Here is a 20,767-nt window from a genome sequence, read left to right on the forward strand (position 1 = left end):
CAATTTCTTCTAAATTATAAAACCAAATTGTTTTTTTATAAAATCAAACATCAATTTAATGTCAAGATAATTTTTTTAAAATCGTAATAATATTATAAAAAATAATTATAATTAAATTATAAATTTTAATTTCTAATAAATACAATAAAACTAAATTAAAAAAAAAAAAGGGTCACATCTTAATTTTATAGCCACGGCAAAGTCAGCAATCTGGCTTTCATTGATTTACATATAATAGCTACTTGCATTATCGAAAAATGACGCAACGCGACGCTAAAATCATATAAATTCATTGACTATAATTAACTGAGAAAGCCGGGTTTTTTTTTTTATATAGTTTAATGATCAATAATTAAAAAATTCTTCTCGGAGCGATGTTTGTCGAGCAAGACTAGGCAAAAAACGACAAAAACTCAGGGAACGGCTACTTGTGATCTTGGACCACCAGTCACCGTTTAACCTCCAATGTCAACTACCATTTGATCTATTCCCGTCACAGTCATCGTCACTCTCATTTTTTAATTATCAACCACCATGCATCTCAACCAAGTCATGTAGGGGGAAAAAATCTAATAGGGCTGGAGGAGATTCTTATCATCGAGTTTTCTGAATTTTTTTTTCTCCTGGGTGTGGTGTTGTTGTACTTGGTAGTTGGTTATTAGATATATGCTTACTCTTTGTTGCTGGTAAAGTTAATTTTTTTATATAAAAAAAGGTTTTAGGAGTCTATCTAAATTATCAAATAATTTACTACTAATCCAATTAAAAAAGGAAAAAAAAAAGAGTAAAACTTCAAAGAAAAAACAGAAAACATTGTCTTAAAAAAAAATGAAAACTTAAGCGAATCTTCTAAACCTGATATAATCTAAAAACCTTGTAATTCGTCAAATTATGGAATCTTAAGTTCAATCAAGAGGTTTAAATTTCATCCAATTTAATTTTAAAAGATGAAATCGTTGAAAAAATATTAATGAAAAAACTCATAAAAGAGAAAAGAAAAAAAAAAAAGAGTATAAAATTTAAGAGAAAAACACCTAAGAGGGATGAAATCTGGAGAGGAAAAAAAAAAGGAATGATCATAAACAAACTAAATAGTAATTAAAAGAATGAGAATCAAATTTGAAAGATTAAAAAAATCAAAAGGGGTGAAACTGCAAAACATTTTTAATTTTATAAATTAAAAAATGAAAGGGGGTGAAATTGAAAAAAATCATAAAGTGCTAACCCAATAGAAACAAAACCAGAAAAAATAAAAAAAAAAAAAAAAAAAAAAAACAAAGCTCAAAAAAGAAAAGAAAAACAAAACTAAATCTTTTTGCTGCACCAATTAAGGGGACTCTTATAGTCAATATAGGACATACACTGCAGATAATGAGCCATGGTCTGTTCAACAGCATTGAGCAACATGTAATAAACCAACAATAGCAGAAGCACGATTTTCATTCCAATCTTTTTGAGTCCAAGAGCGGATTGGATTGTAGCTCCATTTGCCGAAGTGATTGGGAGTGGGGAGAGTAACCCATGAATAAGTACGATGTCTTCTCTGAAGACACGAAACATTGCTTTAGTAATGCTGGGAAACTCTCTGTTTTCAGTTATTTTTTAAAAAAATTATTTATTTATTTATTTTAAATTAATATTTTTTTAGTATTTTCATATTTTTTTAAGATGCTAATATTAAAAAATTATTTTAATATAATTTCAAGTAAAAAACACTTTAAAAAATAATTATTCTTAAACACTTCAAAAAAAAAAAACTGAGATCGAACAGATTGTAGCACTGCCAAGCTCAAAACACAAGCATCTTGAGTCATGTATCCGTGGAGCAGGACATGCAAATGCTTCAAATATGATTACTGGTTGGCTAATCAAACGTTCTTATCAGATTACATTATTAGCCCTGAAGTAATTTTACCATCACAACTACAATAGAGGCTGAAGAACAAACATTTCACATGCAGACACAGAATTACACTACAACAACCTTAATGGAGACAACCGGAATTGATAAATGCTTGATCCAGCAGCCAAGAACTTTGAACATCTTTTACAAGGTTATGAAAAAATTGGCGCTAATCTATTTTTTCCCGAGTCGTTAAAAATATATGGGACGGATTCTATCAGATACAAGAAACTCTGACCATATAAAAAGAAAATTGTAAGAACAAACTAAAAAATGATTGAATAGTACTCTCATTAAGATTGGTATTTCTCTTTACTTGCCAAAGATTCTTTTTGCTTGCCAGAGGTATCACCTGCTCCACTCGACGGCAGCAATCACCAAAAATTTTCCTCTGACCTATGATTAGCACACTACACGATTCAGAAGACTCCTTCGCATGGGCATTCACTTCCAAGCAAGGGTTTTTCTTCTTTACTTTTATTTTCTAGCCAAAGACTCTCCCTTGTGCTCACTGCCTGCAGTAACCACAAAACCTGCTCCAACCTGGAACAAAGACAGAAAAATGAGAACATAGAGAACACATGAAACTGTGCTGTGCGTGATTAGCTGTGTGAGAGAGAAGAGGTAGGAAGGGAGGGAGGGATGACCTGGCAGTCTTTCAACACAGCTCGCTCTTGGAGCTGTGCATTGCTACAAATCACAGAACCTTGGATTGAACAACCATCTCCAATGGTGACATGGTTCATGATGACTGAATTAACAACCTGCGGTTACAGAGTAATTAGATTCAATGACTTGACACTCATGTCGACAAAGTTAAAATCTGTTGTTTTCTTTATGAATGTATAAAAATTAAGGAAACATATATACAATGGCCAAAGCAATCGACCTCATAGGTTCATTCTAGCTAGTGTTATGGTATATGCTATTTCATGTTCATTCTAACTAGTGTTATGTTTATGATTTAAAATCTTCATACCTTCACATTGGAACCTATCCGGCAGTGACGGCCAATGACAGATCGCTTGACACTACACTTGTCACCCATTTGTGAACCTTCCCATAGCATACAATGAGGCCCCACCTACACTCATCAAATTAACATCCAAGTATTCGACCAAATGTACAAGACAAAACCCCCAAGATAAATTATTACTGAAACTAAATAAGTGGTTTTAGAAGTGAGATTTTTTAAGTTTACTGGACTCACAGCAGTTCTTGATCCAATCTGTGCAGAAGGATGTATGATGTTGTTATGAGCAGAGAAGGAATAGCCTGACAGATGACTGACATCACCTATGACCTGACATTTCACAGATTGAAAATCAATTTCAACTAAATCAATAAAAAATGCAAAAATAGAATTGAAAATTATAATAAGAACAAATAAGAACATCAGCAGCATAAACTCACATCTCGATTTATATCACTGAATGCTTGAATAGAATTTAAGCGTTGACAGTATCTGCTCTCGCTGGCAATATAAGCACAACATTTATGGATTCTTCGAACCAGAGCAGTACCGTTGTTACTTGAAGCATAAAGATCATGGAAGCTCAGAGTAGATGCATTAGCCAAGATCTGAGATACCACTGCTTGGTTGTTTTGGAAACTAACCTTCTCATTTCCATTTTTTGCTTGTGGTGCCCCGTTCAATAATACCTCTGATTTCTAACATTAAATGGATATATTTGCACCAATTTAAGTTTTCTATATCAACATGCAAGCCAAAAAAATTCAATTATACAAGGAATTTATTTGACTAACCATCTGACTCCGAACAAGATAAGGCAGCATATCTTCTTTTATGCTTCGAAATTTATCCTTTTCATCCAAAACTTCTTGCAAAACAGACCTGAAAGAGATACACAGGGATGGTTATGGAGGACTCTTGAAAAGAAAAACAAGGAAAAGATGACAAGTTAAAAACAGACCAACCTCTTGAATGCATACATATGAGCATCCATGAGATCAGCTCGTATTTCCATCTAACAAAGTGACAGAAAAGAAGAGTAGAGTAAGAGCTACAGTTCATACAAAATATCATCAAATACAACTAAGAACTAGAAATATGAAAATAATAAAAGTACGCATGCTGGGATTTCAATCTGTTCTGGAAAGCACAAAAACTAAACAAGGATTGGAAGTTTTTAATAAGATCAATGAGATAGATGGCTCTCCCTTACCTGATCTACTGCACGAAGAATGCTTTTCTGGATTCGAATTTCTTTCTCAACTTCAGCTCCTGCAAGAAGTTTCAGCATGAGCACTATGAGCAGATAAATGGAACTCTGAATAACACAAAATCCTAAACATCTAACCTGTTGCTATGTGTAATAAAAATTGTTTTGAGGGGTCCAAGCCAATGATGTTGTAGCGTCTTGGTTTCTTGATTTTATCTTTTCCACCTGAAGATCCTGACTCTGTAGGTCCACTGACAGGAGCAGAGCAAAGCATTGTCGTCACCACTGCATCATGCTGTCTATGAACAGCTGCAAGTGCACCAGGAGGAATATCAGAAACAAGATCTCCACTCACAACCTGCAGGAAGATGAAGCATAAATGGCTGCAAATAATTGAAAGCTTAGAACTCAAAAACTAAAGGTGTTCAAATGCTGACCAAAATGTCATTTGCAGTCAAGTGGTGAGCAATGGCCCGAAGAGCACCAGCTGTTCCAACATCCTCTGGAACTGCAGCAACCTACAGCATTATAAAGCATCTATAAAGTCTACTTTTAGAGATAAAAAATGAATGACAGAGAGAAGAATACCATGAGTTAATAACAATCCTGAAATATAACAATGGTTGCATCAAGCATTGATGCTCATGAAATGCAATATGTTGCAGCACAGAGCACATGATGCCAGCTTCCATTTGTAAGATTGCAGAAAAATGAAATGACATCTTTTTAGAGAATAATATGAACTGCATATAATAAATGGTATCCTTGAGGCAAAGATATTGGTAGTATTTATGGCCTCCAGCTAGAAGCTAAAAAACTAACAAAACAGCAAGTTCCAAACTGATTTGGCCCAGGTCCATGACCACTGTGTTTGCTTTCAGTTTAACAAAGAATCAAAGTACAGTACCTTTCAATTTCAATTGACTTGTTCTTGTACGCTTAAAAGTGGTGAGCATTTTCAAAAAATTCAACAATCTCTACTATTTTATGGTTTCATACACTGGCATCAGTCATTCAACAGTAGAAAGTCATGCAATAAAAGATATGCCTGTGCCACAATTATCATAATGCATAACCTAGTCCTAGGACAATATTCTTATTATTAGTTATTATAAGCTGTAGTATCCTAAATAATCACTCTTCCCATAACATGTAAATGATTCACGCGAAACAACACAGGAGCATAAAAAAGACAAAAGGTGTGGTCTGTATTGATGTTTAATTTTCAGCTTTTCACACGCCTAAAAGATGGGATGGAAAAGACTGAAAGGGAAATGTCAGTGGATTCACATAATTGTTTTTAAAAAGAAACCCCCCTAGACCACTATATTAGTATAATGTACTGAAGAGAATGCATCAATTAGCCACGAGTGCACTAAATGCAAGTGGATTGAGGAAAAAATGTCTCAACCACTACCAATAAGGAATGAGAAAGGAAGCCAACAGTCACGAAAAAAAACAGAAAGGGGGTTGGGGGTTAGTAAGCGAAACATATTTGGTGACAAAAAAGCTTTTTAGAAATTTGATGGCATATTAGCATGCCATGAGCTTTAATCATTGAGGAAAATAATTCCATAAGACCATCTTAGGAAGTTTATGTCAGCACTCAAAAACCAACATCGCAACAATCCATTGTTCATCAACTAACACTCTTCAGTATGGAGTTCAAAATTCTGCAAAGATTTTGAGCTATTCATTTCTCACCTTTTTCATCAAGCAGATGGAAATTTCCTACCATTAAGCGTGTTATTTCAGTCGCAAAATATGCAAAGAACAGAAAAACAGAGGGATTTGTAATGAAACAGACTAGTGATAGGGAATTGTTATAACAGTCTTTTTCTTCCTGATATTACTCAGACCCTGACTCTGGCTTGAAGTCCCATTTTCTGATACTTCGAGACAGACTACAGAATAGTCTGCTACGAGGAAAACTCTTCTAAACATTGGCAAGCTCCACATTTATACATACCAAGGCAGCAATTGACATACATCCATGTCACATGTATCACCAAAATTAGTAACTATAGTTGATGTTCACTTGTCAAGGCCACACTATAGTTTTAGTTATTTAGTTAAACAGTTTGCACAAAGTGAAGACTCATTTCTCAATTGTTTAACCGAATCATTTCCGAGCAATATTCCTACCAAATTCTACCTAGTTATTTCAGTAACCAAAAAACACCATACTCCATACCATCAAGCACTGACCACAGACAATTACAATCAAATGTCACCAACAAAATACAATTATTTTTATTGCATTAGAGATTAAAATTAAAAAAGAACAAAAAATTACCTCCACATGTAAACGATCAACATAAGCATTTGATATCCAACCACCAACGTGAAGAGCTGCATCTTCCCCTTCAACAACCTATACAGCAACACAAAAAAGGGGCTGTTAGAAAGAAACCCTAAACCCCAAAAGCAACTAAAAAGCCATCATTGTTACACATTTGCTAATAATTCACTTTATAATCTTAACAATTGAATTACACTTAAATAATTTAAATTATGAATGAACATTCCAAAACAGAAGCAGCAGTGGCTTTTATAAAGTTCAGTTTTCTTCTCCATTTTGCAATTTTCTTCCACCACCACCACTACTAGAGAAAGCAAAACAGAACAAGCAAAAAGATCACAAGGGATCACAAAAAAAAAAAAGAGTTAAAATAAAGAGAAGCATACAACTATAAGATCCTTAAGATTACTGAGTTCTAACTGCTCCAACACGTAAGAAAGAACCGGCCGGTTCGCGACCGGAAGCAAAGCTTTTGGCACATCCTGCATTCAGCAAACAAAAATAAGCAAGAAAATAAAATCGAAGAGAGGACAGAAATAAAAATAAATCTTAGTCGGTAGAGCAATTAGAGCGGTTTTTATTTTTAAATATATATATTTTTTAATCTCGAGAAACATACAGAAAGTGAATAAAGTAGGAAGCAAACCTTGGAGACGAGAGGAAGTAATTTTTTACAGGTGCCACCGGCAAGGACGACAACTTGAAAATCCATCTCTCAATAAAAAAAATATTTATCTCTTTATTTTCGAGAGAAAGAGAGGGGGAAGCGAATCAGAACAGGGGAGGTTTTAGGTTCTTTTTGGTTTTTATTTTTTATTTTAATTTTTAGGGGGGGGGGGGTTTGGTTTCTAGAATGAGAAATTTTATAGTGTTCGATGAGTAGATAGTTGTGTTTTATTAGTTATTTTATTCATTTATTTTTAAATATATAAAAAAGAAATAAAAATATTTTTATTATTTTTATTGGGTTATAAATTTTATTTTTTATCTATTTTATTTAAAAATATAAAAAAACAAAATATTACTAACTTCTTACCATAAAGGAGCAAAAAGAGAGGAGAGCGTATCTCCTTTCCTTTTTAACTCTTGAGCCGTAATGGCTCGGTTTATTACCTATATTCATTAGAAATTAATAAAATAAAAAAGGGACTTCACTGCCGGTGAGCAATTTCAGATTTTCAATCCTGTGCGTACCGTCGGAGTGTCGTTTCTTACCTAGCCTATCGTCATCTTACTTTATTATGGAACTCAATATATCTATTATATACTAATTAAAGAGTAGATTTCGTAATGGGGATGTAGCTCAAATGGTAGAGCGCTCGCTTTGCATGCGAGAGGCACGGGGTTCGATCCCCCGCATCTCCAAACGTTTCACACTAAATATTCTATATATATATAATTATTTTTAGAGACTCAATATATATATTTTCTAGCTTACCATGAGATAAGTTATGGCATTCAGCCATTTACTATACTGGTTTGTAAAAATAAAATTTTCATAATTCTTATGACCAATTTTTTAAAACAGTTTTGAGCAGTGAACCTATATTATATTGTGTTTTTTATGAACAACAACAACAATAAATCATCTCTATATCATGCTAATCACTGTATTAAGCTGGAAGAAATATTTTTTGTCGACTACATATAGTTTGAGATTACATGTAGTTTGAGATTTTGAACTTCAACAGTGGCTACTAGAATAATTGATGATAAATTTACAATCGATTGAGACTACGTTTGTTTTTACAACAAGCACAATCATGTTTTTAAATTTTTTTATTTTAAAACATTTTTAATATGCAGTTATTAAAAACAAATTAAAAAAATATTATTTTAATATATTTTTAAATAAAAAAAACATTTCAAAAATTAACCTCATTCTCAATCTAAAACACGCTCTGATTCCTTTCCGTGCTAAACTCCATGAAAAGGGTCAATAATGAATTCTCCTAAAATTGGTCAACAAATAATACTCCTTGTGATAATGTTTTAAAAAAATAAAAGTAAAAAGTAAAAAAAATGCATTTTCTTTATCGTAAATGGTATAATTTTGTTCAAGAACACACAATCACCCTAATTTTGTCCATTTCTGTTACTCAAGCCAAAAATAGGCCAATCAAATCAACATGGCTTCAATTAAAAAAAAAAAAAAAACCACACGCTATCCACGCCACTTTTTCTTTATTGTAAATAGTGTAATTAAAAAATGTCAAGAACACCCATGATTTTGTCTGCTATCTAAACGACATGCGTAGGGTAGCCCCGATAACACTCCTTTGCCTAATACGCACCACCATTATAAACGGCTATAAACTTAGCATAAATTTTTCTCCCTCTAGCATTCCACAGTCACACAGGCGCCGCGTCGAATCACCTCCGGCAAATCAGGCCCTCTACTCCATTCTCCACTAATACAATCATAAATCAAGACCAGTCCCTCTTTCAATCCCCTAACACTCCTTCCACTCCTCCTCAACAAATCATCAAGGCACCCCCTAACTTGAATTAACACCATCTTGTTTTCAACGCCTACACAACTAAACCTCACTGTACTGTCTAGTCTAACTTGAGCTGGCAATGGTGGACTCTTTATCCTACACCACTTTCCAAACCCACTGCCATTGCTGCCACCTCCGCCGCCATGCCTACGGGCATCAAAGCTCCAAAATGATAGCTCCACCGCGTGGCTAGCTAAAATGTAGACGTAGCCCGCCACAGCACATGCAGCCACTACACACCCGCCACCAGGAACTACTCTACTCCTTAACCACGCACGCGCCTCCACATCAAACAAATCCATCGAACTGGCATACATATAAGCCTCTGTCCCTGCTGTAGCGGCGCGTGTGATTTCATTACCCAAGGCGCCACCAATGTTAAGTCCCCCAATCACATAAAACACACCATCAACAGCCGCCCCAAGGCAACCATATCGCCTCCTCAACGCGTTTGAAACCACGCGCCAAGTATCAGTGTCTGGGTCGTACTCCTCCAATGTTGCCCCAGCTCGTGACCCACCTCCTGCGACATAAATTTTACCCGAAAGCACTGCAGTAGCAAATTTCTTTCTCGGAAAAATCATTGAACATCTTGAAGTAATTATGCCACTCCAGACATCATAACAAAACATTTCGTTTCGCCCAATGATGTAGATTCTGGGTCCAATTACAGACAAACGCGCGTGAGAAAAGCTATCCAACGAGGCCAGAGGGAAAGGAAGACACGAAGCAACTTTCCACAAAGGGTCATTGGTATTGGCATCATTGCGATTTTGGAGGCGGAGGGAGGCGACAAGGGGGGCGGAGAGGGTGAAGATGGTGGGATGGATGGAGTGGTTGAGACGGCGGAGGTAGAGGAAGGAAGGAGAGTGGAGGAGGAGAGACCAGCGGCGGCAAACGTGGGAAATGGAAGGGAGGGAAGAGGAAGGGACTCTAGAGAGGCATTCTAAGAGAAGATCGTCTGGAAGAGAAGAGAAAGTGGTGGTGGCGACTGTGATGATTGGGTTTGGAGATAGAGGGTTGGAGCTGGGGTCTTGCGGGTTTGGGAAGCAAGATTTCATTAGCCATGAGAAGGGGCGAGAGTTGCAACTTTCTGGCATGAAGTAGAGTTATGGGGGGGTTTAATGGAGGAGAGAGGAGATTTGCGAGGAGGTGAAGCAGTTACTTATTATGTTCAGGTGCTTGGTCTGCTAGCTAACAAGACATAGCCTTTTCAAAACAAAACAAAAAAAAAAGAAAAAAAAAACATTTTCTTAACTTATAAAAGTGGACTTTCTGGCGATTGGTCTTGCTGGATATTGAATAGACACGTCATCTTTTCTAATACCATCTTTTTCAACTTATTGATGCCTGTGACATGTCTGCAGAATCACGATAGCAAGTGTTCTTTTTAAAACATAATCGTATTTTCGGAACAGTTTAAGGTATACTAATTAGCAATATTTTAGTATAAGGCTAAATAAGTCATTATAAATTTCAAAGAGTTAGCATCATGATGGTTGAAGAAGTTTACGGAGAATTATGAGACTTTATTAATTTTTATGAATATACTACGTCTATTTCCGGAGTATGTCTTGGGATGATTTGAAAATAAAATTTAATTTTAATTGAAGTGTAAGTTGGTTCGATAATATTTTGTATTACAGAATAAAAACTCTAAATCCAAAAAAAAAAATGTATTTATAAAAAATATTTTTTTTTCATTTTTTTAGAAAAATGAGAAAACCAAAAGGCACATCCATTAAATATTATATAAATGCATTTAATATACTTTTTTTATTGTTAGATTGCGATAAAAAAAAAATAATGAAAGTAAAGTATTTGAATAGAAATGAATGGTGCTATTTTATATAATAATTTTTTTAGTTGTTCACGATAAATTCTATAAAAAATAAAATAAAGATGGATTTGAATAATTAAATGACTCAATAAGTGAGCACCGTTAATCAAACCCCTTTTAAAATGCAGATTCTGAATAATAATAGTATAGGTACCGCATTGACTTATCAATCACACCATGTGATTTTGTTTTAAAATTCAATAGGTTAAGGAGTGAGGTTTTATATTTTCATGTTAATATTTAATTCTTTAAGAAGCCAATGGCAGCGAGCTCGACTTGTACATTGGATTGGGCACATAGTTGACCTTTAAAACATCAAATCAAGTAGTATGTTAGATTTTTATATATTTAAACTCAGAATATAATTAAATTTAAAAATATTAGACATGATAATTTATCAAATCAATGTATATTAAATCTCAACACATAATTGAATTCAGAAACATTAAATTTAATAGCTTGACAAACTCGTGTCCTATTAGACTCGATATATAATAACACCTAAGATTATTGGTCCTAGAAATGAGATAAATCCACGTCATCTCGGTCAGCATTTTATCATCCGAGAAATATTAAATATAAATGCAAGCCTAGCCAATATATACTGTACAGTGTACACTTATCCATGTGACAAAGTTACCCGTAAAAGCAACAAAAAGAAAGAGGGCGGGGACCGTTTTATATCAATCTTTATATATATATGTTTGCATCGGCACCTATAGATGCTTGGTTGTTTTATCATGTTTTTTCCCCTTTAACCATATTCTTGGTTCAATGGAACCATGGAAGTTTTGACCAGTCCGAGGATTTTTGGATTGAGATTTTTATAGAGATGAAATGATTCGAGGATTACCTTATCCACTAAGAACCTGATTCTCATCTAAAGGGGGAAAAAGAGCACTTTTAGCACGTAGGTCAGATTCACAGGTCTAAGAGCCCATTTGAGGCTGCATTTCTACATGTGTTTTGTAAAATTTTAAATTTTTTTTTTGTTAAAATTGAGTACGGTTTATACTTTTTGGATCGTTTTGATGTGCTGATGTTAAAAATAATTTTTAAAAAATAAAAAAATATCATTGGCATGTATTTCGGCACGAAAAACTATTTAAAAAACAACCATTACCACATTACCAAACACGTTCAAGCACAACCCGTATAAACTTGTAGCGTGTCTAAATAAAAAGAACAAAAAATAAATATTCCATACTTCGTTATAATTATAAATATACATAGAAACACGGATTCTATATTGAAACGTTTATTTTAACAAAACAATTCTTAAATTAATAAATTTTACATAGCAAAATTAAAAAGACACTCATGCTCTTTATTAGCAATTTTTTTTTTTTTTGTATATGACAATATAAAATATATGCCAATGCTAATATGTAAATTCAGCTCTATCTTTAATAAGAAAGAAAGATACTAGATTATATGTTTTACAAAATAGGTTAGTTCTATTTTTTTTTTTAAATTTTATGCTTGTTTATGTATCCTTAAATAATATAAAATGATTTTTTTATTTACTATGCAAAACAGTTTTTAACTAATTAAATGATTTTTTTTTATTATTATTATTATTTGAATGGAGCGGATAGCTGTGGACTTGCTAGTTACGGCCTTGAGCTCCTCTCCCAGAGGAGATCCAGTGGCCAGTGGCCGGAGAGGAGATGAGCAACAACCATTTTCTTTTCTTTTTGCCTTTATTCCCGAACTGATTTATATAGCACAATAGAAGCCCACATATATCCTCGCCCGTACAATTAACGGCTATAATAAATTTCAAAACTCAAACTCCGGTGCATTGAGAAAAAAATAATAATAAAAGAACTATTTAATTTTTTTTTTGTTTTCAATTTTGATTCTTGTTTCTTTTTTACTGCTCTTTTTTTTCATTTTATTATTTATTTTATTTTTCAATTTAATTCCTAATTTTTTTCTTTTAATTATTTTTTTATAGAGTATTGAGTCCTCATTGTTTTTATTTTTTATTTTTTTATGATTGAGAATTTTGTTTTGTTATTTTTTCATATGCTTGTTTTCTACAACTATGACCCGGCCCACCAGTTTCAATGACTAATCTAGTTAAAGTTTGATTTTTTTTTGAATTTTTAAAATATTTTTTTTGTTGTTTTCATCATTTGATACTAACTTATTGGGCCCCAAACTTTGTAATTTGTTCTGCTTTTTTTTTTTTTTATAAGATAATCTTCATCTCATATCTTGACTCGCATATTATTAAAGTTAAGTTGGGTTGACTCAAATTTTTATTTTTTGGTTTCATCATTAGATATTTCTTTTATTTTAATGGAATCTTTTCTGACTTTTTAAAAGTAACACGAGTTGCCTTGTTTTATTTTGCCTTTGCTAAATCTACCTCTTTTGAAAGGAATTTTTTTTATTAGATTAAATTAATTTATTTTATCATTTAATATTAAATTGGTTTGGTACTACCTCAATCTTTTTTGGTGTTCTTTGTTATATCTTTCTCTTTTAAAAAGTTTTTTTTTTTGTAATTAAATTAATCTATCTCATCCTTCATGATTGAATTTGTTTTATATTGAGCTTTCTAATTGAGCTTAGGTTTGGAATTTAATAGTTTGTTATTTTGAGAGATTAACTTGGGTTTACAAGATTCACCCAAATTCACTTTATTTTTTTCTTTTTTAGCTATTTTTTCGGTTTCATCATTGGGCATTTTCTTACTTTTTTTCCACTTCTTATGGGATTTTTCATTTGTTTTGGAAAAAAAAAACACGTGTTATATAAAGCTTTTTTTTTTTTTTAGGTTTTGTTCAACTTTTTTTATAAGGATTTTTGCTTTTGAATTAGATACAAGCATCAAATATTTTTTATGTTTTATTCCAATTACTTTTGAAACCCGATCGTTCTAAGCTCTAGGTCACGAGTCAAACTGTCAGGACGAGTATTTTAAATTTGATTTTTTCAATTGTTTTTTTTTTCAAATTTGGTCCTTACTTACTTGGTTTTTATTTTTGTTTGGGATTTTTTTGTGAATTTATTGACTTAAAATTTCCAATATTTAATGATATTTGAGATTTTAGTTCTCAATATTTTTTATCTTTAATTTTTACTATTAGTTCTTTTATTAAATTTAAATTTGTTTTTAAATTCATCATCGTTGTAATTTTAATTTTTTTTATAATTTTATCAGCCTGATTTACTAGTACTTTCATTAATATTTTTTTTAATTTTATCTTTAATCATTTTGATTTTTAGAATTTAACAATCATTTTTTTTTTCAGTTTTCTTTCTATAACGTAGGGTCATTAATTTTTTTAAATTTACAGCACTTAAACATTGTTTTTTATGCTTTTAGAAGATCAGCTCGGCTCGTAGCTTTGCACATCATCAAGCTATCTAGTCAAATCCAAAAAAACCACAAACGCCTTCACGTCCGTCAGATCTGAACAATCAAACGGTGGAAATTAACCAAAAAATCGACCGTTGGAGGTCCTTGCGTCTCTTCAAAATTAGTCTTCTTTGACTCGTTGACTTCATTTGCTTGCTTGCGCGCTCTCGTTTTCCACATCACCAGACGCAAACAAATACAAGAAACAGAGAAAGAATTTGCGGAGATTTCAGAGAGATAAAGGGTTTGTAGAGAGAGATAAAAGGTTTGAAGAAGGGTGGCGGTCAATAACGCTGAAGAAGGAAAGGCACGAAGTAGTCTTCTCCAAGAGTTTTTATCATCAATATTTGAAAGAGTCTTTGGTCAGAATCAATAAGAAAACACAATGGGTTCAAGAAATCTTGTTGTTTCTTATCCACAACAACCCAGAGGTAAAAAAAAAAAATTTCTGTTTTTGGGTCTTGGTTTCTTAATTTTTTTTTTCTGGGTTTTGTTTCTTTTTGCGTTTCTGTTTCATTTTTTGTGGTTCGAACGGTTATTTGTGGTTTTTATGAGTGAAAGGTTATTTCTTTGTGGTTTTGGTTCTGCTTTAGGTTTGATCATGGTATTTGATATGGTTTAGGTAAAAACTACTTGTTGGGTTTTGGTTTTTGTTTATCGTTTGTTTCCTTTTTGTATTTTGAAGGGTTTTTTATGATCTGGTCTGAATGCATGCATAGGTGATTCTTTCTTTGGGTTTGGTTCCTTTATAGTTTGTTCATGTGTGTGATTACGGTTTCGATGCATGATAATTTGGTTTATAATAAAAAGAAATTTACTCTTAAGAGTCCTTTATTGAATCTGCAAAATGGGATTGATTTCTGTTCCTTTTTTGAGGCTTACTTTCTTTCTTTCTTTGCTTTTTTTGTTTGAGGGTATTTCATATTCTCTTTTAGTATGGTTTTGTTGTTTGATTAATTGATAGAATATAGAGGCAATTGCCTTAAGATTTCGCTGTCTATTTGCATATTAGATTTCTGTCCTTACCAATAGTAATTCTTTCACATTTTGAGTTTTGATATTGGGATTGTCTTGTTTGATGGGAAGCATTGGCATTCTAATTTCACGAGTATCTTTCAGTCCTTCCTTTTCTTCTTTGATGGATTGATTTTTTGTGTGTGTCCTTTATCGTATTCTCTTGAATTTGATGCTGATAGTATCATGTTTTAACACAGTGGGTGTCTTTTATCAATTTTGTACTGTCTTGCAACTTTTTTTTTTTTTTTTGTAAACATGTTTTCTGTAAACTTTACACTGCTAGATTAATTTTATTTCCTTTTCTTTTAGGAGAAGCGAAGCAGAAGGCTTTTGCACCAGCAGATGGAATGAATAGAAGAGTGCTTCAAGATATTGGCAATTTAGTGAATGATCGTGTATCTTTGCAAGGGAAGGTTAGCTAACATTTTTTGGTGTGACCATTTTGTAACCGGGAGTCGGGTTCTTTTGGAACCTCACCTAATGAATGCACTCAACACCTTCTTGCAGAAACCAATCACAGAAGTTGTAGATTCTGTGGTTGCTCGTAATGTGAGGGCTCCTGCAGCTAGAAAGTTACCAGCAGCAGCAATAAGGAAGGTTAACGAGAAACATAGACCTGAGGATGTCATTGTGATAAGCTCTGAGGAAACAGAAAAGAGTAAACCTGTTAGCAGGGTACCAAGGAAAGAAGTCAAGACACTCACTTCAATCCTCACTGCTCGAAGCAAGGTAATCAGAGAGTTTCGCTTCTGGTTTATGTATAATTTGTTCTATCCTTTTGATTGTTTATTTACTGATGTGGTTTGTAACACTAGGCCGCTTGTGGTAAGCCTAAGGATACACTGGTGGAAATTGATGCTGCTGATGTTAATAATGAGTTGGCAGTAGTTGAATACGTTGATGATATGTACGAGTTTTACAAGCTTACAGAGGTTAAGATATCCCCTCTCTCTCCATATATCTATCTATGCCTCTCTCTCTCTCTCTCTCTCTCTCTGACACACACATTAACATAACGAGTTTTATGCAGGTTGACAGTAGGGTACATGACTACTTGGAATTCCAACCAGACATCAATGCAAAGATGAGATCGATCCTTGTAGATTGGCTGATTGATGTTCATCGAAAGTTTTTACTAATGCCGGAAACTCTCTATCTTACCATAAATATTGTGGATAGGTTCCTAGCATTGAAGTTGGTACCAAGGAGGGAACTTCAGTTGGTTGGCATCAGCTCAATGCTTATAGCTTGCAAGTACGAAGAAATATGGGCACCAGAGGTGCAGTATTCTTCACTTTTCAATATTATTGCCTTGGCATTTTTGTTTTTTCTGTTGAACTCACTCTCCAGACATGATGATTCTTTTGTTCTCAAATTTACAGGTTAATGACTTTGTTCGCATATCTGACAATGCCTATATAAGAGAGCAAGTTCTGGCAATGGAGAAAGCAATCTTAGGAAAGCTAGAGTGGTATCTAACAGTTCCAACACCCTATGTTTTCCTTGTTAGATATATCAAGGCCTCCATTCCATCCGATGAAGAGGTACCAATGCAACATTGCTATAATTTTGTTTTCAAGCCCTGCTTTTTCATGTTGATACCTCCTTGATATGGCTCATCATAATTAAGCTAATGTTTCACTGATGTAGACAGAGAATCTGGTGTTCTTCCTGTCTGAACTTGGTCTGATGCAATATCCGGTTGTTGTCAAGTATGGTCCTTCAAAAATTGCCGCATCAGCTGTGTATGCTGCTCGATGCACTCTGGATAAGATCCCTTTCTGGACTGAAACTTTAAAGCACCACACTGGCTACACTGAAGATATGTTAATGTAACTTTTCTTTAACTAAAAATATGGATCATAATTAAGTTAAACTATGCTTTGCCCGACTCCCTGCTAGTAACAATCATGGTGTGCCATAATGTGGCACACAGTACTGAGGCTTCTCTAGTTTGTGACCTTAACCACACCATAATTTGGCACACTGTTGGTTGTTGGTTGGATGCCACATAGTTAACTTTTAATGTTTTAGTTCTGTCATGCAACAGGGATTGTGCAAAGCTCCTGGTTCATTTTCACACTGCAGCTGCTGAAAGTAAGCTCAAGGCTGTCTACAAGAAATTCTCAAGTGCAGATCGTGGTGCTGTGGCTCTTCTTACCCCAGCCAGAAGCCTTTCATCTGAATCGCCATGAAAAAGTTCTTATAAAACATTTGAGTGAACAAGATTCTATTTTTGAAAGTCTTAATGTTTTGATGCGTATGCTCAAGGCTGTCTACAAGAAATTCTCAAGTGCAGATCGCCATGAAAAAGTTTTTATACAACAATTGAGTGAACAAGATTCTATTTTTGAAAGTCTTAATGTTTTGATGTGTAAGCTCAAGGCTGTCTACAAGAAATTCTCAGGTGCAGATCGTGGTGCTGTGGCTCTTCTTACCCCAGCCAGAGAGGCCTTTCATCTGAATCACCATGAAAAAGTTGTAACATTTCGGTGAACAGGATTCTTAATTTTGAAAGTCTGAATGTTTTGATGGCTAGATGCTTGCGTCTTCCATATATCAGTAGTGTTTTAGTTAATAGGGAAGATCATGCTGCTGCTATCATGATCCATAGTCTTCATGTATTATCCTGCTCCTTTTGGTGAAGCAGTTGTCAAATTACGTGAGAATGCTTGATTTGATTCGAGTTTAAAGATTCTTTTACATTCTTTGAAGATCATGCTGCTGTTATCATGATCCGTCGTAGTGTTCGTATAGTATCCTGCTCCTTTTGGTAAAGCAGTTGTCAAACTACATGAGAGATGCTTGATTTGAATTTAGTTTACAGATTCTTTTACATTCTTAGAAGATCATGCTGCTATCACGATCCGTAGTGTTCATTTAGTATCCTGCGCCTTTTGGTGAAGCAGCTGTCAAAATATGTGAGAAATGCTTCATTTGATTCTAGTTTAAAGATTCTTTTACATTCTTTGTGTTCGCTTCTCTAATTAAGCAATTAGATTATGAGTGGTTACATGCTACTTTACATCCTTTTACATCCTGCTCCAATTTTCATGTGCAACGTTTCATTACAAAAGAATAACCACTGTATACAACAGTTTGAACATTCAACACCCCCCCCCTGGTGTTTATTATTATTATTATTATTATTATTCTTTCTTTCTTCTGTAAATACAGAGATTGTATTGAATTCTTTTAAACTGTTTCTTCAGTCCCTGCATCATTGAAACTAATCTCTGCCGCAACTCCATCAACCATTGTATTGTTAGAGCCTTGATCTTGTTGTTTTCCACCATTGTTGATAGCTTCAGAACAAAAGCAACCTTCCTTTACCCTTGGAAAGTGGCTCTAATACTAATTGTAAGGAATCTCCTTACAGCATCCACCCTAAGCACATTATCAAAACCCAAACTCTAAGAAACTTTATCTGCATTCTTACTAATAATTATAGGTTCAGCGAGAATAACAATATCAACTCTGTTCATACGAAGCAACTCCATTAAAATAGAATGAAAACTGGAGCTTGCTGCAGTTCCAATATAAAATCCGCAATAAATAAGGTGAGATGAGGAAACCTGTTTAAATCACGATCCTAGTAACAAAACCACGATCCTAGTTAGACACCCTGTCCACTCTAGCAGACACTGCTTCTATAACTCCAACAACAAGAAGTTGTGAGTCCCCAATCCCAAGCATGGAAGCAATTTCTTCAGACACGACACCCTCGCAGAATTGGCCCTCTTGGGTCGCTTTAACAAAGTCATCTGGTCTGTTTAGGAGACTGATTAATAGAGAAACCAAGAGGAAGTGTCGAGTCTGAGTGGGAAGAAAGATGAGTGGCAGTATTAGAAACAACATGACTATGAGAATTGATACCGTTCAAAAACTGATGAGAACTGGCCATGTTACTTTCATTTGCTGCTGTCTGATGGTCTTTGAGTTTATGAGATTCGTGTGTGGCCATCACTCCACGTGGTTTTGGTCTAGGGAGGGCATTACGAGGTCCATTAACAACAAGATACCCTTGAGGTCTAACATTAGAAATAGAAGCCCCTTCATTGACCGACTCAAAACAGACAGATTTGCCTTGAGGTGTAGGGTTTCCATTCCTGAAATTGTGAGGCTAATTAATAACAGGAGAAGAATTCGGGACAGGCAGAGAAAGATTAGCATGATATTCCAATCCATCACCATGTTATCCATGAGATCTTCTCCCAAATTCCCAAACCGTGAGCTAGAGATTCTTAAGCACGGATTTCCCCCCTCATTTTCTGTTCCTTTGCACAGCATCCACGAACCAAATGGTTCACCAATTTCCGGTCTAATCACTGGAGTTGGATCGGCTACTGGGACCGAGAGAGGTGAATTCTCGTCCATAGAATCCAAGTTGTTTCCTTCCTGTATGTCAGAACAAGATTCCTTTCGGTGACCATACTTTCTTACAATGAAAACAGACCAAGTGCAAGTTCTCATACTCGGCCTTCCAAATTTTCCGTTTCATACGAAATTTCGAATACAATGGCTTGTTAAGATCAATTTCCTCACTAATCCTTGCAAATTTTGCCCCGGTACTGGAGGCGGCGCTGTCATCATTTCGAATAGTACGCCCCAGTTTATGACCAATACGAGTAAGGATTGGTTGATCATAATACTCCACTTGTAAACCAGGATTAGTTAGCAAGTTTTAAGTGTTTCTTTTCCTTGTCTACCTCATATATCTTTTTTGTTGTGCACGAGTTCCAACTCTCAACTGACGATCTAAAGGAAACTCAGATAAATAACTTGTTGATGAGTGAAAACTAGCCTTCTCTAATTATGTGCTTCCGGAAGAAAAGATGAAAATTGTGTCACTATATACATACACGAAACTGATGTCCGAGTTCTGCCTCACAAGTAGAACATGTTTTTTTTAGTCTGGATTATGGCAGAGCTTGCAAGGAACTAAAGACTGATGGAAAAAGTACAAGAAGCAACAGTAACTAGCATTACTGGAACAAGATAGTGTTTGAAAGGGATATACAGCAAATTCCTCACCTCAAGATGGTGGTGAAATAAACTATGAGATTGCACTCACCTGGAGCATTCCTTGTTCCAAGAGTAAATTGTTAGCGCATTCCTTGTTCCAGGCCGAAACCAGTTAAAATGCACAATAACTGGTTAGCGCTTCGTCAACAAGAAGAGATTCCAAAACCTGGAATGACCCTGAAGGACACCTCCGAGAGAGGTTCATGGACAGTCCTTTCGATTTTCAGACAGCCTTTTGGGTTGCTGCCAATTCGTACTGCTTCAAGAAGTAGCCCGGAAATATATATGGAAACCACCATAACAGAGCTCAATACTGGCAAATTTATTGCATTGTTTTAATGGAATTTGCCCGATTGCACGCAGAAGCCAGCTAGTAATTCATACATCGAAATCCAATCAGGATATTAATATGATCCGGGCTTTTACTTGGCACACGGGCAGGGGTACATGTTTTTTTTTTGCTGCATCTTTTGGAAGAATAGCTGGTGAACATGATATTGTGGGGATTGTAATGCCACGTTGTGGATCAGTTTATGACATTTTCATCCATGTTGGATGGATCGATGTCTTCATGAAGATATTGCTTGCTCAATTACATGAAAGTATCATCATATTGTAACAAT

At 34.6% G+C, this 20,767-nt stretch overlaps 3 protein-coding genes and 1 non-coding gene across 4 annotated transcripts; 2 read left to right on the forward strand and 2 right to left on the reverse strand.

Annotated features, from left to right (window-relative positions):
• Positions 1 to 1,989: 1,989 nt before the first annotated feature.
• LOC118027652 (translation initiation factor eIF2B subunit gamma) lies at positions 1,990 to 7,239 on the reverse strand. Its single transcript, XM_035031053.2, has 13 exons — positions 7,035 to 7,239; positions 6,775 to 6,870; positions 6,383 to 6,460; positions 4,524 to 4,604; positions 4,225 to 4,444; positions 4,090 to 4,148; positions 3,842 to 3,891; positions 3,671 to 3,758; positions 3,317 to 3,574; positions 3,114 to 3,206; positions 2,883 to 2,987; positions 2,551 to 2,667; positions 1,990 to 2,446 (listed from the first exon to the last, which is right to left on the reverse strand). The coding sequence occupies exons 1-13, from the start codon at positions 7,098 to 7,100 to the stop codon at positions 2,381 to 2,383; spliced, it is 1,377 nt and encodes a 458-aa protein (XP_034886944.1). The 5' UTR covers positions 7,101 to 7,239; the 3' UTR covers positions 1,990 to 2,380.
• A 441-nt stretch (positions 7,240 to 7,680) lies between these two features.
• On the forward strand, positions 7,681 to 7,753 carry TRNAA-UGC (transfer RNA alanine (anticodon UGC)). The gene has a single exon. It is a non-coding gene; the product is annotated as a tRNA-Ala (tRNA).
• An 802-nt stretch (positions 7,754 to 8,555) lies between these two features.
• On the reverse strand, positions 8,556 to 10,107 carry LOC118027651 (F-box/kelch-repeat protein At5g26960). The gene has a single exon (XM_035031051.2). The coding sequence runs from the start codon at positions 9,987 to 9,989 to the stop codon at positions 8,727 to 8,729; it is 1,263 nt and encodes a 420-aa protein (XP_034886942.1). The 5' UTR covers positions 9,990 to 10,107; the 3' UTR covers positions 8,556 to 8,726.
• Positions 10,108 to 14,129: 4,022 nt separating this feature from the next.
• Positions 14,130 to 17,805, forward strand: LOC118027650 (G2/mitotic-specific cyclin S13-7). Its single transcript, XM_035031050.2, has 8 exons — positions 14,130 to 14,533; positions 15,429 to 15,532; positions 15,627 to 15,848; positions 15,935 to 16,051; positions 16,150 to 16,398; positions 16,502 to 16,663; positions 16,770 to 16,951; positions 17,170 to 17,805. Exons 1-8 carry the CDS (start codon positions 14,488 to 14,490, stop codon positions 17,312 to 17,314), a joined length of 1,227 nt encoding a protein of 408 aa, XP_034886941.1. The 5' UTR covers positions 14,130 to 14,487; the 3' UTR covers positions 17,315 to 17,805.
• Positions 17,806 to 20,767: the final 2,962 nt, after the last annotated feature.

The sequence above is a fragment of the Populus alba genome, chromosome 9 (assembly GCF_005239225.2).
Source record: "Populus alba chromosome 9, ASM523922v2, whole genome shotgun sequence".
NCBI classification, from domain to species: Eukaryota; Viridiplantae; Streptophyta; class Magnoliopsida; order Malpighiales; family Salicaceae; genus Populus; species Populus alba.